The sequence below is a fragment of the Lygodium microphyllum genome, chromosome 25, assembly GCF_053477565.2.
Source record: "Lygodium microphyllum isolate KBCC chromosome 25, Lygodium_microphyllum_v1.1.10, whole genome shotgun sequence".
NCBI classification, from domain to species: Eukaryota; Viridiplantae; Streptophyta; class Polypodiopsida; order Schizaeales; family Lygodiaceae; genus Lygodium; species Lygodium microphyllum.
The window spans coordinates 133,653,966-133,667,802 of record NC_141159.1 but is presented as its reverse complement, the minus strand read 5'-3'; the positions used below and the strand labels follow the sequence as shown (position 1 = coordinate 133,667,802).

General features: G+C 43.7%; 1 protein-coding gene across 1 annotated transcript; it reads left to right on the top strand.

The window, feature by feature from the left end:
* Window positions 1-7,380: 7,380 nt before the first annotated feature.
* Window positions 7,381-8,370, top strand: LOC148014769 (uncharacterized). The gene is made up of 2 exons (XM_087667284.1): window positions 7,381-7,668; window positions 7,751-8,370. Exons 1-2 carry the CDS (start codon window positions 7,651-7,653, stop codon window positions 8,234-8,236), a joined length of 504 nt encoding a protein of 167 aa, XP_087523410.1. The 5' UTR covers window positions 7,381-7,650; the 3' UTR covers window positions 8,237-8,370.
* Window positions 8,371-13,837: the final 5,467 nt, after the last annotated feature.

Here is a 13,837-nt window from a genome sequence, read left to right as displayed (position 1 = left end):
ATTTTGTTTTCTTTGCAGCACTCCAGTACAAACCACGATCCCACCGGCCTAGAGACTTGATATGCAGAGAGACACAGTCTCACTGCATTGATCGATAAACTGTATACAAGCGGCAGCCCAGTAAGTCACTCATCTTTCTTGTCCGTAGTTACTATTTTTATTAAGATGCATTATGTATGGTGGACTAATGTGTAGTTTTTTTTTTACAAACTTAGTTTGATGCTCCTTTTCCCCTCGAGACGCCCTCGGGATGCGAGCTTTTGGATGACAAGGATCTATAGCTCGCGCTTGGATTCATGGAGTACACATCCTCTTCCTTTCTGGTATTGTGATTTATGTAGGCATCTTGTATGTACTGTGTTATTATCATTCTTTGTATCTTGCCATGATTCCATGAGTTTTCATTAGCGATCTTGTATTTATTTTATGGATTAGTCTTGTGGATTCAAGTACATTTTGTACTCATTTTGACGACCATTGTACACTTAACATGTAAGTTGCCCTATCACAAAAAAAATAATTATTTGTAACCGTCGCTATTTGCGTTGCTAATTTACTGCACGCGTCACTATTGGCATCGCAATATGCATTGCAAATCATCACTATTGGCGTCGCAATTTACGTTGACACAAATATCAATGCCAATACCGACACCAATAGTCCATGGAGACGCTAATACCGATGCGTTTAGCGATCATGAGGGTATTTTTTTAATGAACATTTTCGTTGCTTTGAACGTCGGTATGAGGCCTATATCTTGTATAAGTGAAAAGAAAATCTTACAAAGTTCTCCAAATAAGTCCTGTGGCCGCTACTCCCCAGATGATGATCGACCCCTACCTCCAATCGTACCCTCACTGCCTCCCGCTGTGATGTTGCCAACCTCCTGGAGAATTTGTAGCCTCCTCCCTGAGTCTCCGCCGCCAATCATCTACATCTAGCCACTCGAGCTTTGAGGTGCCACTCTTGAGTGACAATTCCAACTTGAAGAACTGGAATTGTCTACATTCAAAGACCATCTTCTACACTTCCATTTCAAGTCCAACCAAACGTAATAGGTCTTAAAGTAATATCTCAAGCTAATACAGTGAAAACTAGAAAAAATGTCTCTGTGTATAGCTAGAACATGTGAAACATGTACTCAGACATGATTACAAGTTAAGAAGGGTAGAGGCTGGAACCACATATCAATAATCGACAAGTGTGGCTACACATGGTGCAGAAACATGTCTACTTCTCCAAATCATAGGTCAACAGATCATAGGAATTGGACATTATTTCCTAAACATGTACATAGAGGTTCCAAGTAATTATGCAAAATGGATTTGTTATGGTAGAGAAAATCGATAAACGGCTGTATGTAATTAATCCACTTTAACAAGTACCATTTATATAGGAATCTATAGCAATTGATCAACTGAAATGCCAATGCTGACGTTATTTAAAGAAACAGAAGATTTGTGTTTAATATTTTCAATATCTAACTTTAGGTTAAAGTTGCATTTGATGCATTGACATAGGTTAGTTGGAAAATTCTCCCTTGAACTTTCTACCTATCTTTCGTAAGTGGAACCTAACCTGATCGAAAATATCACATGCCACATTCATGCTTCAAACCGACGTCAGAAAATGTTATATGCTCTAAAGAGCACAAGAAAGATCAAGTAGCTCATGAAGGCTCAACTGGTCAAAAAACTGACCACAAATCAAGTAGAAGCAGCCCTTTGGCTGTAGAAGCATTCCCGCAATTTTGACAACTATCTTGCATGTGAAGTCTGGGATAGTTTCAAAAAACTATCTTTCATTGAGTCAAAAAACTATCTTGCAAAAAACTATCTCGCAATTTTGAAAATTATCTTGCATTGAAGTCTGGGATTGTTTCAAAACACTATCTTGCAATTTTGACAACTATCTTGCATTGACTCAAAAAACTCTCCTTCCCAAATACAATGTCCAATACAAATATTTAAATCGTGCGCCCATGCGTATACAAAAGTAATAAATAAATATCAAGTGCTTTAATAAATAAGCACGTCAAAATATGGGCACCATGCCTAAGATACGCGCCCATCAAAAATTGATGATAATTTGAATACACGCTATCCTCCAATGCTTCCCAATGCCACCGTTGCTTGCTCTACACGTCAACTAAAGCATTCACAATTGTTAGATAAATAATACAATTAAACTGACAAAAGTGAATACCTAGCAGTCTTCAGCTACAAAAATAAATAAATTGGTTAGAACTCAATCCTAACCTTAATTTATTACGAGTATGCACTCTAAACTCATAAACGTTTATTAATTTAAATATGTATTTTATGGAATCACCCACTATGGAATCACCCACTTACACATTAAATTAACAAAACGCCTGAAAAGGATAGGCGTCCCCATCGACTTTTCGCACAAAGAATCCACCTTGTGTATGAGCCCCGATAATAAAATTTTACGGAATCCACCGCAAAACCTCACAGAATCCACTGTGGAATATGCCTCCTGGCATCACTAGCCCTCTAAACTTCATCTTCTGTTTATGACTCTTGACAGAGTATAAGAGCACTAAGTCTCCCTATTCAAAATCTTGCTGTTTGACATGCTTGTAAAACAAACTTTTGCATGTTGCTTTCTTGCATATTAGTGTGTGGGTAGCTAGAAGTCAAGTTTCTGATATGCATTCTAGCTCAACTAGACGCTCTATCCATGCCTCCTTTCCATCCCATCTCTCTTGATGAGCGATGCCCAAGCTAGGAACAAAGAAATCTATAGGTAGAATTGCTTCAGTCTCGTAGGTTGACCTGACAGGAGTCTGTACCATTGTCCTTTTATGGGCTGTGTGGTAGGCCCATAACATTGCCATGAGTTTATTATCCCAGTCATTGTGCGAAGCAGAGACTACCTTGGTTAGGACGTTTACTAGTATCTTATTCGTAGACTCAGCCTAGCCATTAGCCTGAGGATAGTATGGTGAGGATTTTTTATGGATGATTAGAAAGGTGGATAGGAGATGAGCCATTACTTTGTTGATGAAGTGTGTGCCTTGGTCACTAACGAGTTTGATGGGATAGTCAAATCTTGATATTATATATTCCCAAAGGAACTTGGCTGTGGTCCTAGCGTCATTCTTTCTTGTAGCTCGTGCTTCCGCCCACTTCATGAGGTACTTTGTAGCAACAATTATATATTTTACTTGTGAGTATTGTGTTGCATGACCGATTGGTCCAATGAAGTTGATTCCCCATTACTCAAATGGTTGCCTTGCAATGATTGGACTCAACTCCATTTTGTCCTTGCGAACTGGTACCTTGGTCCTTTGGCACTCATCACATTGTTTTACGAATCGTAATGCATCTCGAGAAAGAGTAGGCCACCATATCTGAGACTATAGCACCTTGCAGGCTATGTTGCATCTCTGCTAAAATGCCCTCCCACTATTCTGTTGTGTGCCTCTACCAGCGCATCATGCATTTCATGCTCGCACACACATCTACGCAGTAATCCGTCTTGCTCTAGCCGATAGAGTTGGCCTCTATCAATTGATAAGGTTGGACTTTGAGAATGAGTCACCTAAGTCGGGCTTTTTCTATTGGTTGTTCAAGGAGTCCATGCTCAAGCACTTGGACTATGTCATCTGCCCAATAAGGCGTCAAATCAGCTCTAAACAAATCTTTTGCGCTAGATAGGCTGAATACATATGCATCAGGTAGTTCGTCTACAATACCTTGTCCAGTGGCTTTTCGCATTGGGATTCAAGACATATGGCAAAAAGAGAGATTTTATATAAAAAGAGAGATTGACGAAAACACGCAACGTGCAATTGCTATTTTCAGGCAATGAATAGCACTCCGAAGTGGGAGATGAAGGAGTGATTTGGCAAAATTCTGGCCAGGTGTCATGGTATTTTACCCCCCTTTTGGAGCCAATGGAAGCATCAGATTAGTGATTTGGGTAGCATTGAGAAAGTTATTATTTTATACACGTTTTTATCGACAAGAGTTTTATCTCCCCATAATGTTAAACTAAACTAATAGGCTTCATCTCTGTGAGTATTCTTCTACATCTTCTATTTCTTTCTGTGAGTATTCTTCTATGTCTTATATTTCTTCGAACCCCTTCTCTTGCGTCTACTCCTCTCCTTGATTCTCCCTTTACCTCGTTGTCTCTTACCCCCATGGTAGACTTTCGACCCCAAACGCTCCAACAACGCTTAGATTCTTGGAGTGCACATCCTCTTCCTTTTTGGTCTTGTGATTTATGCAGGCATCTTCTATGTAGTATGTTATTATCGTCCTTTGTATCTTGCCATGATTCCATGAGTTTTCATTAGTGATCTTGTATTTATTTTATGTATCAATCTTGTGGGTTCAAGTACATTTTGTGCTCATTTTCATGACCATTGTATACTTAACATGCAATCCATTTGTAGAATGTAAATATAGCACATAGTACTTCACAAATGTAATGCACGGTCAATATTAGCATCGCAATATGCGTCGCAAACTGCCGCTATTGACATCAGTATTTGCGTCATTATTTGCGTCACAAATGCAAATACCTACGCCAATAGCGATGGTTTCATGGAGACACTAATACCGATGCGTTTAGCGACGACGGGTTTTTTTTTAAATGAACATTTTCGTTTCTTTGAACGTCGGTATGAGGCCTATATCTTGTATAAGTGAAAAGAAAATCTTACAAAGTTCTCCAAATAAGTCCTGTGGCCGCTACTTCCCAGATGATGCATGACCCCTACCTCCAATCGTACCCTCAGTGCCTCCCGCTGTGATGTTGCCAACGTCTTGGAGAATTTGTAGCATCCTCCCTGAGTCACCACCGCCAATCATCTACATCTAGCCACTCGGGCTTTGAGGCGCCACTCTTGAGTGACAATGCCAACCTGAAGAACTGGAATTGTCTACATTCAAAGACCATCTTCTATACTTCCATTTCAAGTCCAACCAAACTTAATAGGTCTTAAAGTAATATCTCAAGCTAATACAGTGAAAACTAGAAAAAATGTCTCTGTGTATAGCTAGAACATGTGAAACATGTACTCAGACATGATTACAAGTTAAGAAGGGTAGAGGCTGGAACCACATATCAATAAGCGACAAGTGTGGCTACACATGGTGTAGAAACATGTCTATTTCTCCAAATCATAGGTCAACAAAGCATAGGACTTGACAAGGAACATCATTTCCTGAGCATGTACATGGAGGTTCCAGGTAATCATGCAAAATGGATTTGTTATGGTAGAGAAACCGATAAACGACTGTATGTAATTAATCCACTTTAACAAGTACCATTTATATAGGAATCTATAGCAATTGATCAATCGAAATGCCAATGCTGACATTATTTAAAGAAATAGAAGATTTGTGTTTAATATTTTCAATATCTAACTTTAGGTTAAAGTTGCATTTGATGCATTGACATAGGTTAGTTGGAAAATTCTCCCTTGAACTTTCTACCTATCTTTCGTAAGTGGAACCTAACCTAATCGAAAATATCACATGCCACATTCATGCTTCAAACCGACATCAGAAAATGTTATATGCTATAAAGAGCACAAGAAAGATCAAGTAGCTCATGAAGGCTCAACTGGTCAAAAAATTGACCACAAATCAAGTAGAAGCAGCCCTTTGGCTGTAGAAGCATTCTCGCAATTTTGACAACTATCTTGCATGTGAAGTCTGGGATATCCTTGAGTATTTCAACATGGTGATCCAAAGTGGTATGATGGCATATTGCTCTATTAGGTTACCTCTTGGAGGGGTCATCGCCAGATAGTTTAGCCATTGAGGGTTTTCTTTAGTGATGCGTTGATAGTCCTCCCATGTGCATCTTTGTTCGATTGGGCAGAAGGATGGATCTATCCTTAGCTCCCTCGGTGCTCTTTTGTACCATACCTTGTAAAAAATGCAATTTTTGAACCAAAATATTCTCCACTTGGGTTGAGTTTTACTAAAGGCACTTGAGTTGAATGCTTCATCTCGAGTATCTTCATATCCTCCCACTTGGCTAAGGTCATTTGAGATTAAGTTGTCCCATTTGTATAGCTCTCTTTCTCTCTAGAATAAGGAGTAGGGAAGAGTAGATATGATGTAGTCTAAGAGATCCTATGATGTCAAGTAAGTATGACATACCAGTTTGTAGACCTCTTCCTCCCACTTTGCATTCCTTATAGCATATAAACTTCATACCATTCGATGGAGTTGATAAGTCCTTACTAGGGACTCAAAAAACTCTCCTTCCCTTTCACGTGGTGGGGAATGAGGGCGAGGTTGTGTCTACTCCATGTTGTTGAATCGTTGCTCCTGTTGTGCACACTTTGCACCTAAATTGGCTACTTCACCTTTGGGATCCATTACTGAGGATGTAGAGGTAGTTGGAGATGCAGATGTCCGTCTTGTGATGAGATCACGAGAGTACTTTTTTGAGGCATGTAACTTGGCTTTGTAGAACTCAAGGATTTATTTGGTGCTTTTTTGTATCCTCCATATCCTTTTTGAGGCCCTCATAGGCATCTTCCTATGTCTTGATCCTCTCTTTAAGCTGATTAATCTTGATTCGGGAAGCTTCCACTTGGTCTTTAAGCTCCAAATTGGCGATTGCAAGAGATTTAGCTTCTATTGTGAACTTCTCTTGGTCCTTCTTTATGACTTCCTTCTCTACTTCTTTAGCTTGAACCTCTTGGAGATACTTCTTCACATCCTATCTTCGTTTTTGTAGCAATGAGGTGAGGAGATTGGAGATGGTGGCTCCAATAGCATACATGCCATCCTCTTGTGTAACCACCTGTGGTTGTTTTGTGCTCTTTCCAGTGGCTTGGTCACTTGGTTTGGAAATTTCAAGTCTTTCTATAGGTTGTGGTTGTGGCTCTGGCTCTAGGCTATGAGATGGGGATTTCTAGAAGAGGGACATCTTTGGGATAATCCTCTTGTATCTCCCCTCCCCCCCCACCTAGTTCTTCTTGTATTGTAGGCAACAATCTCACTCTAGGGGTGGGAATTAGCTGTCTTACCTCAGAGATAGGAACGACTAGCTGTGATGATAGTGCAATGGACTCTACTTAAAATCCCGAGTCCCCAACCCAACAAGTGGAAAGAATCCAAAAAAGCAGTTCGTCCCACCACGTCTACTTTAAGTATGCCCTGCTTATAATTGAGTTGTGGGCCTTGGCAAGGCACTAGTCGTCGATAATGGAGGATCTTAGAAAGTACTTGCAAGAAAACGATTGCAGAGAGAGTGGAATGTGGCATGTCGACTGTAATCAGACCCCATAGACCAGGACGTGGGACACTTTTGCAAGAAGCAGGAGAAACCGGAGCAGCTAGAAGAGGTTTAGAGGGTGTCTACTGTTTCAACTGCTATGGTCTATGTGATTGTCCTCACTAGTCCTGAGCTCAAAGAGTACAAATGCTAAAGGGTGTTGTCCACGTGCTAGTGGGCACAGTGCAATATGCCGGAACACTTATAATAGTACATACGTGCAGGAGTATTTGAGTATCCCCAAGAACACGTAACACGTAGGTGTGAGTGTGTGCCTGTTACTCTCTCTCTCTCTCTCTCTCTCTCTCTCTCTCGCTGTCTCTCTGTCTATATATACATTATACAACGGGTTGTGCGTGTGTCTCATCACCCCCAACAATGATGCAGTGGATTTTCGTAAGGATTTGAATATATAGCGTTAATATTAGTGTTTGTAATTAAACGTTCGCAATGTAATTATGATGGATTGTGTACTTAGATACAGGCTGTTCTGATGGTGGGGGTCATGAGCGGAACTAGCAGCGGGATGAGCTGGCGTGCTGCTGATCAAATGGGAGTGCGGGAGTACTGGAAGGAGGCCTTTCCAGGAGTTGAGGTGCCAGCTACATTGACAAGCAAGCTTTCCGCGCTCACAGCATCGGAAGTGCACGACTTCTCAAAGCAAATAAGGGACGGGATCACAGTCGGGGCCGCCTCCAATAGCTTGTGCAAGACTGCGGGGCTAGTGTGCGGCAACGACGCTGATCTGGTGAGTCCGGACGTTGCGGGCCACCAGAGCTACGCGCGGACGGAGGTGAGTGCCGAGCTCTTCAACAAGATGTCCCACGATCCCACCCTTTCTGATTTCTTCCGTGAGAAAACCCTCGTCAGAGGCTCAACCATTCGCTTACCTCGCCTCAACGTTCCCGAGCAGCCGCCCAGGAAGTTCCTTCCACGTGAGCTCCACCCAAAGCTTCCTCCTTAGCCACGACACCTTGCCCGCCCTGCTCACTACCTTCGTCGTCCCACGCGGGTCCGCCCTCGATCTACAGGTCCACACCACCATGTTCCGCTGCCTAGCGCCGCCCATGCAAGGGGAATCCAAGAAGTGTGTGTCATCCATGGAGGAGTTGACGGATTTTGCCCGGTCAACATTCGGCGATCAGCATTCCATGATGAGTGTCGTCCCGCCGCAGGATGAAACCGGTTCATTGCAGACCGGCAAGCTCCTAGACGTGTCTCTCCTTGCGGCCAACACACCCATCCTCACTTGCCACGATAGTATGTATCCTTTCCAAGTGTACTACTGCCACGCAATCGACGACACCAAGCTCTACAAGCTCACCATTCAGCTGCTCAACGGTCACGTCATCCAAAAAGTGGCTACCTGCCACATGGACACTAGTCAGTGGCCCGCACTACATCCAGCATTCGCAGTCCTCCACACGCGTCCCGGGGATAGCGAAGCCTGTCACTACATTGTTAAACATGACCTCCTGTTCTTCATCCCCCCATCTAATGTATAGAAACCGCCCGTTGCAACCCTTTCTTCTTGAATTACCAAAACGTTCCACACACTGTAGTACCTTATTATCCTCACGTCTAATGTATAACAACCCTTCCTTGTTGAATTATCAAAACGCTCCACACACTGTAGTACCTTACTAATGTATGGAACCTCCAATTTAGCTCCTCTATCACTCCCTAGGCTCCAGGTGACTCTTATAAGCCTCTCTTAAGTGATTGTGCCTCGAACAAGTGTTTAAACAGTGCGATGGATGAAAAACGTGTAACTTTTGATGCTTTAGATGTGAAGGCGCTATTCACGTTATCATTAACCCTTCAATAATGCTACCGACGTGGTATTATTGAAGGGCTACCCTTACCTCCCTCCTGTCACTTTTCTCTCCCCTCCCCAACGCGCTTTGTCTCCTCTTAGCACCCTCAACCTCAGCCCATGTCCCTCCCTTTCTCCTATGGTCCCATCCCTCCTGCTATTCTCCTATCCCCCCCTCCAGCTCTCTGTGAGCACAAATGAACGGCATTCGTTTTACTTTCTTGGATCTCTCTCTCTCTCTCTCTCTCTCTCTCTCTCTCTCTTTGTTGTGGCCTAAAATTCGTGTTCACGGCCTTTGCTCTCTCCACATCTTTCCCTCATCTGTGATGTCTATGCTGCATAGCTCCCCCTCCCTTTCTTCCAATGCATTCTTGCCCCAATCTATAATATGCTATCTTCCTCGCCCCTTTCCCAAATCTCTAGTATCATTGCCCTCCTTGCCGTTGCTTCTTCTGAGGGGGTGACCCCCTGCTGTGTTACGCCACCATTTTTGCGAAAATGGAAGAGGCTCCCCTTTAGGCAAAATTCTTGATAAAGAGTCTCCTTGCAATCACTTGTAGAGACCAAAAATTGTGTAACTACCACGAAAGCCCTACAATGCATGCTCATTACAAAGACCAAAATTTCTCCATGCATGGGCTACCACGAAAGCCCTAGAACGCAGAGGTTGCTGAGTCACAATATGCTCCTGTAATTAGACTCCCCATATATTGACAGAGGCTAACAACAGCATCGAGTGAAGTCTGAGAGCACCATCGAATCGTGACAGGGCAGAGAGAGCAGCAGAGAACCCTATAAACCTACAGGAAGGGCCAAAAATCGGGCATACAAACCTATCGTGCTAAACCTACAACGAGAGTGACACAGTCATCTAGGCACTTGTCTTCTCACTCACTTTGAATTCTAGTCCTCTAAGCACAACTAAGAAAGGTTAAAAGCCTGACTTCGCATTGTGCACAGAAAAGAGCACACACATGCACACATGCATAGAGTGAGGGTAAGTTGAGAACTGATTGTAATTGATAAGGAACTCACCCATACGTAAGAACTTGAAGGAACCCACCAATAGGAGAAGACCAAAAGACATAGGCGGGTGATTGGATCCCTGAAGGGAGGACCAAGCAAGGAATACAGCTGAAAACGAGACAATTACTATTGTGGAGGTGGATCTACCCGACCTTATCAACTTGATCGACAACTTAGCAGTACAGGAAGTCCGAGACATGGAGGAGGGCAGCTCATGCCGTAGAAGCGATGAGGAGCTTAACCTAGGAGACTTTCTTGAGGTTGTCCAATAGTTAGTGTACAAATACGACGCTGAAACCCGGCTAGAACACCGCGGTAGACCAATCAAGGACATCTTAGCAGACTTGGAGGAGGAAAGAAAAATGGCCCCAGACCTTTGCAAGGTCTAGATGCATACTACCAGGATCAGCAAACTAGGAACTTACGCCAAAGTTTAGAAATGCGAGAGATCCAAAGGGTGCTAGCCCTAGCAAGCACGAATCGATTAGAGAGCAAGAGAGTGCTAGAAGGATATCTCACACTGAGCGAGCTCCTGACAAAGCAGCTGCTAGATAACATGGCCATAGAACAAAGCATTGTAGCATTAGCAACATCGCTACTCACAGGGTTAGGAGTCAACCAAGGCTCTAAGAGCCAATTGAAAATCCACGTGGTAGCAAAATGGCTAGACAAATACAAAGCTACCGAAGACTGATACAAATTTGTGGAGCAGTTTGAGCATGTCTCTGAGGCCAACGGCCTCACTGATCCTATCAATGCTCCCAAGCCTTCGGGACTGTGCTTGGGCGACAAGGATTGGACTTGGTACACAAGTCTAGATGCTACAAAGTGTGTCGATATCAATGGTTTGAAAAATCTCTTCATTAAGAGATTTTTCGAATTTTGATACTCCAATAACTTGTTAGTTCGACTTATGAACGTCAAGTAGAAAGAGAGAGAGGATATTTGAGATTATGTGACCCATGTGAGAAGCCTCTTTAAGAGAGTTCCCATGGGTGAGAGACCAACCAAAAGGGTGGTATCCACAGTATTCATCAACCGAATACAAAGCGGAGAGCTCTACAAAGCCTTGGTCGACAACTCAAGATTACAATGAGGCGCACTGGCAAGGGTCTTTGAAGAAGCTATTAGAGTGGATGACCAACTCAAGGAAAGAAGCTCCAAAGGCTCGAATCAAGAAGAGTCCATTGCCAGGAGCTTCAAGAGAGACTCAACACCGAGTGAGAGAGCAGACTCAAGCACTCAGGACAAAGGGAAGGGCACTGAGTCGGGACAAGAGCTAGCAGAGATTAGGATGGACATAGCCAAACTACAGGAGATGATGAGACGACCAACACGCCCACACGTCCAATGTGTGCATTGTGGCAGAGTCCACTTCCCAGCTGTGTCAGGACCCTAGGTCACGACCTTGTGCTAATTGTGGTAGGTTTGGCCATGACACCATGCATTGTTGATAACCTCGGAGGCTCCCATACCTACAACCTTACAATCAACCCCACCTTACGAACATGCCATCGAACTTCTTTGGAAGGGGAGCCCCACTAGCTCTTCTGGCACCAAATGATGCTACACCTGCCATCCCTAGGATAGAAATCAATCATGCATGTATCCTTAGACCTCTTGGACCCTACGTGATCCATGCATCGAGTGATACTCCAGTCCACTATGAGAACGTGAACCAAGAAACGATGAGCTATATGCAAACCCATACATGTCATTCAATGAGGAAGGCAATGCTATCCTCATGGACTATCGACCAGTACCGAAGATGGCATTGGGAAGAGGGAGAGGTGGGGACCTAGGAGGGCAAGCCCAAGAGCCAATCATATGTTGGACTTGTGGTCACCCAGGACATATTTCTTCGTGCTGCCCCGAAAGGAAGCAAGCAAATAGAGATAAGGCTGACCTAAGATGCACTGAGTGTGGAATCACTCATCTCTTTGTTGGCTACCCTAGGCAGAGGCCATCCTCTAGTTCAGCAAACAAGCCATCGGTTCTAGTGGCGTTGTTCGGTGTCAAGACACTCGATGGGGAGGTAATACCTATTCCATTACAGGTCATGACCCGTGCATAGGCGAAGCAATCTGGTATGCCATTGCCAAGGCCTAGCAACTGTGATGCAACCTCAGTTGGAAAGAGGAGTCAGAGACGAAGGAAGAAGAGACTAGACGCTAAGGTCATTCTCAAAATTGGAAGTGCCACAACTCTGCCGGTTGGAGGGAAAGTTATTGATGCAAAAGATGAGACGTCGGCACCTCAGATGGTTGAAAAGGAATGTGCTAAGGTTGGGGAGTACCCCAACTCAAACCGCCAACTCGAAGCCATCAAGAAGGTGAAAGAATGGGTAAGGGAGGCCAAGGAGCACGTAAAGGACGCTGAGCCCATACTTGAGGATAAGATCGATGATCTCTCAAGCATAGGCACCCCAATCTCTCTCCCACAACCAAAACCAAGAGAGACGAGGGAACCACAAGCTAGGTCACTTGGACAAAGTCTAACTACCTCAAGCCGGCAAATTAATCAAGGCCATTGGCTAAGAACCACAGACCTATCAAAGAGGCGAGTGACTAGCAACCTCCTCAATGCACTGGTGGACACTTCGATAACTCTGAGCTTAGGTGATTTTTTTAGGCAACACCCAATGCTATGGTAGGAGCTTGAGAAGCGGATTGAAGAACCAAATGAGTTAGGTGCCACAGATTTGCCTGAGCATGATGCAGAAACTCAAATAACGAGTCTGACGCTGCACTCCATGCCCAAATCCCTACACATTAAGGCCTTTTGAGAAGGCACGGAAATGCATAGAGTCTTACCAGTCTTAGCACTAGGGGATGTCACCAGAAAGGGGAACTTGGATGACACAGGAGCAGGAGTGAGTGTGCTAAGTCATGCGATGCTCCAAACTTGGGGAAACCCACCAGTCAACTGCTAGATTTAACGTCACACTGGAAAATGGAATGAAGGTGAAGCCATTTGAAGTGTAGAAGAATTGGTTAGTAAAGATCACAGGGATCCACTTCTTTGTAGACTTCATAGTCATGAAGGGAGTAGACTATGACATCCTGCTAGGTTGACCCTGGATATGCAATGCAAGAGTCATAGAAGAGTGGGGCAATGGCTTTATCTTCTTAGGCAATCGAACAGAAGCTGTGAGAGTAGAGATGGACACTTGGAAGACTATGCCAGTTGACCTAGATGCCATCTCCACCATGCTAAAGGGTGATGGATAGACTAGAGGATCCTATGGAGCTGTTACCAAGTATATCTCGTGCCCTAAGGATGAGTGATATTGGATGCACATTCTTGCTACCATTCTAAGATACTGAGGAGTATGAACAAACCATCAAGGCAATTGATAAGTTCAAGGACACACCTTAAGTACCAGTTTGCATGATGACCGAGAGTCTACATGGAAGGCCCACTCATGTTGCGTTCCAAGTCCCAAGCAATAGACACGAGGTTGGTTGGCAATCTAGCGACAAACCTTAAGCCATTCCAAGATCTCTTGGATGAGCCTGAATGGTAATGGTCCAAGGTGTATGATTTGAACTTGAAGTACAAATGGGCCTTACTTGTCGACCAACAAGAAGGGAATAGTCAAAACCAAGAGAATCAAGCGCAACTGGACAAAGATAGCTCGCATGACGACTATGAGGACTGTTGTTCCTTCAATGATGAGTGAAAAGGAAGTCGATACCCTAGAGTATGACACTGGGGGGCATA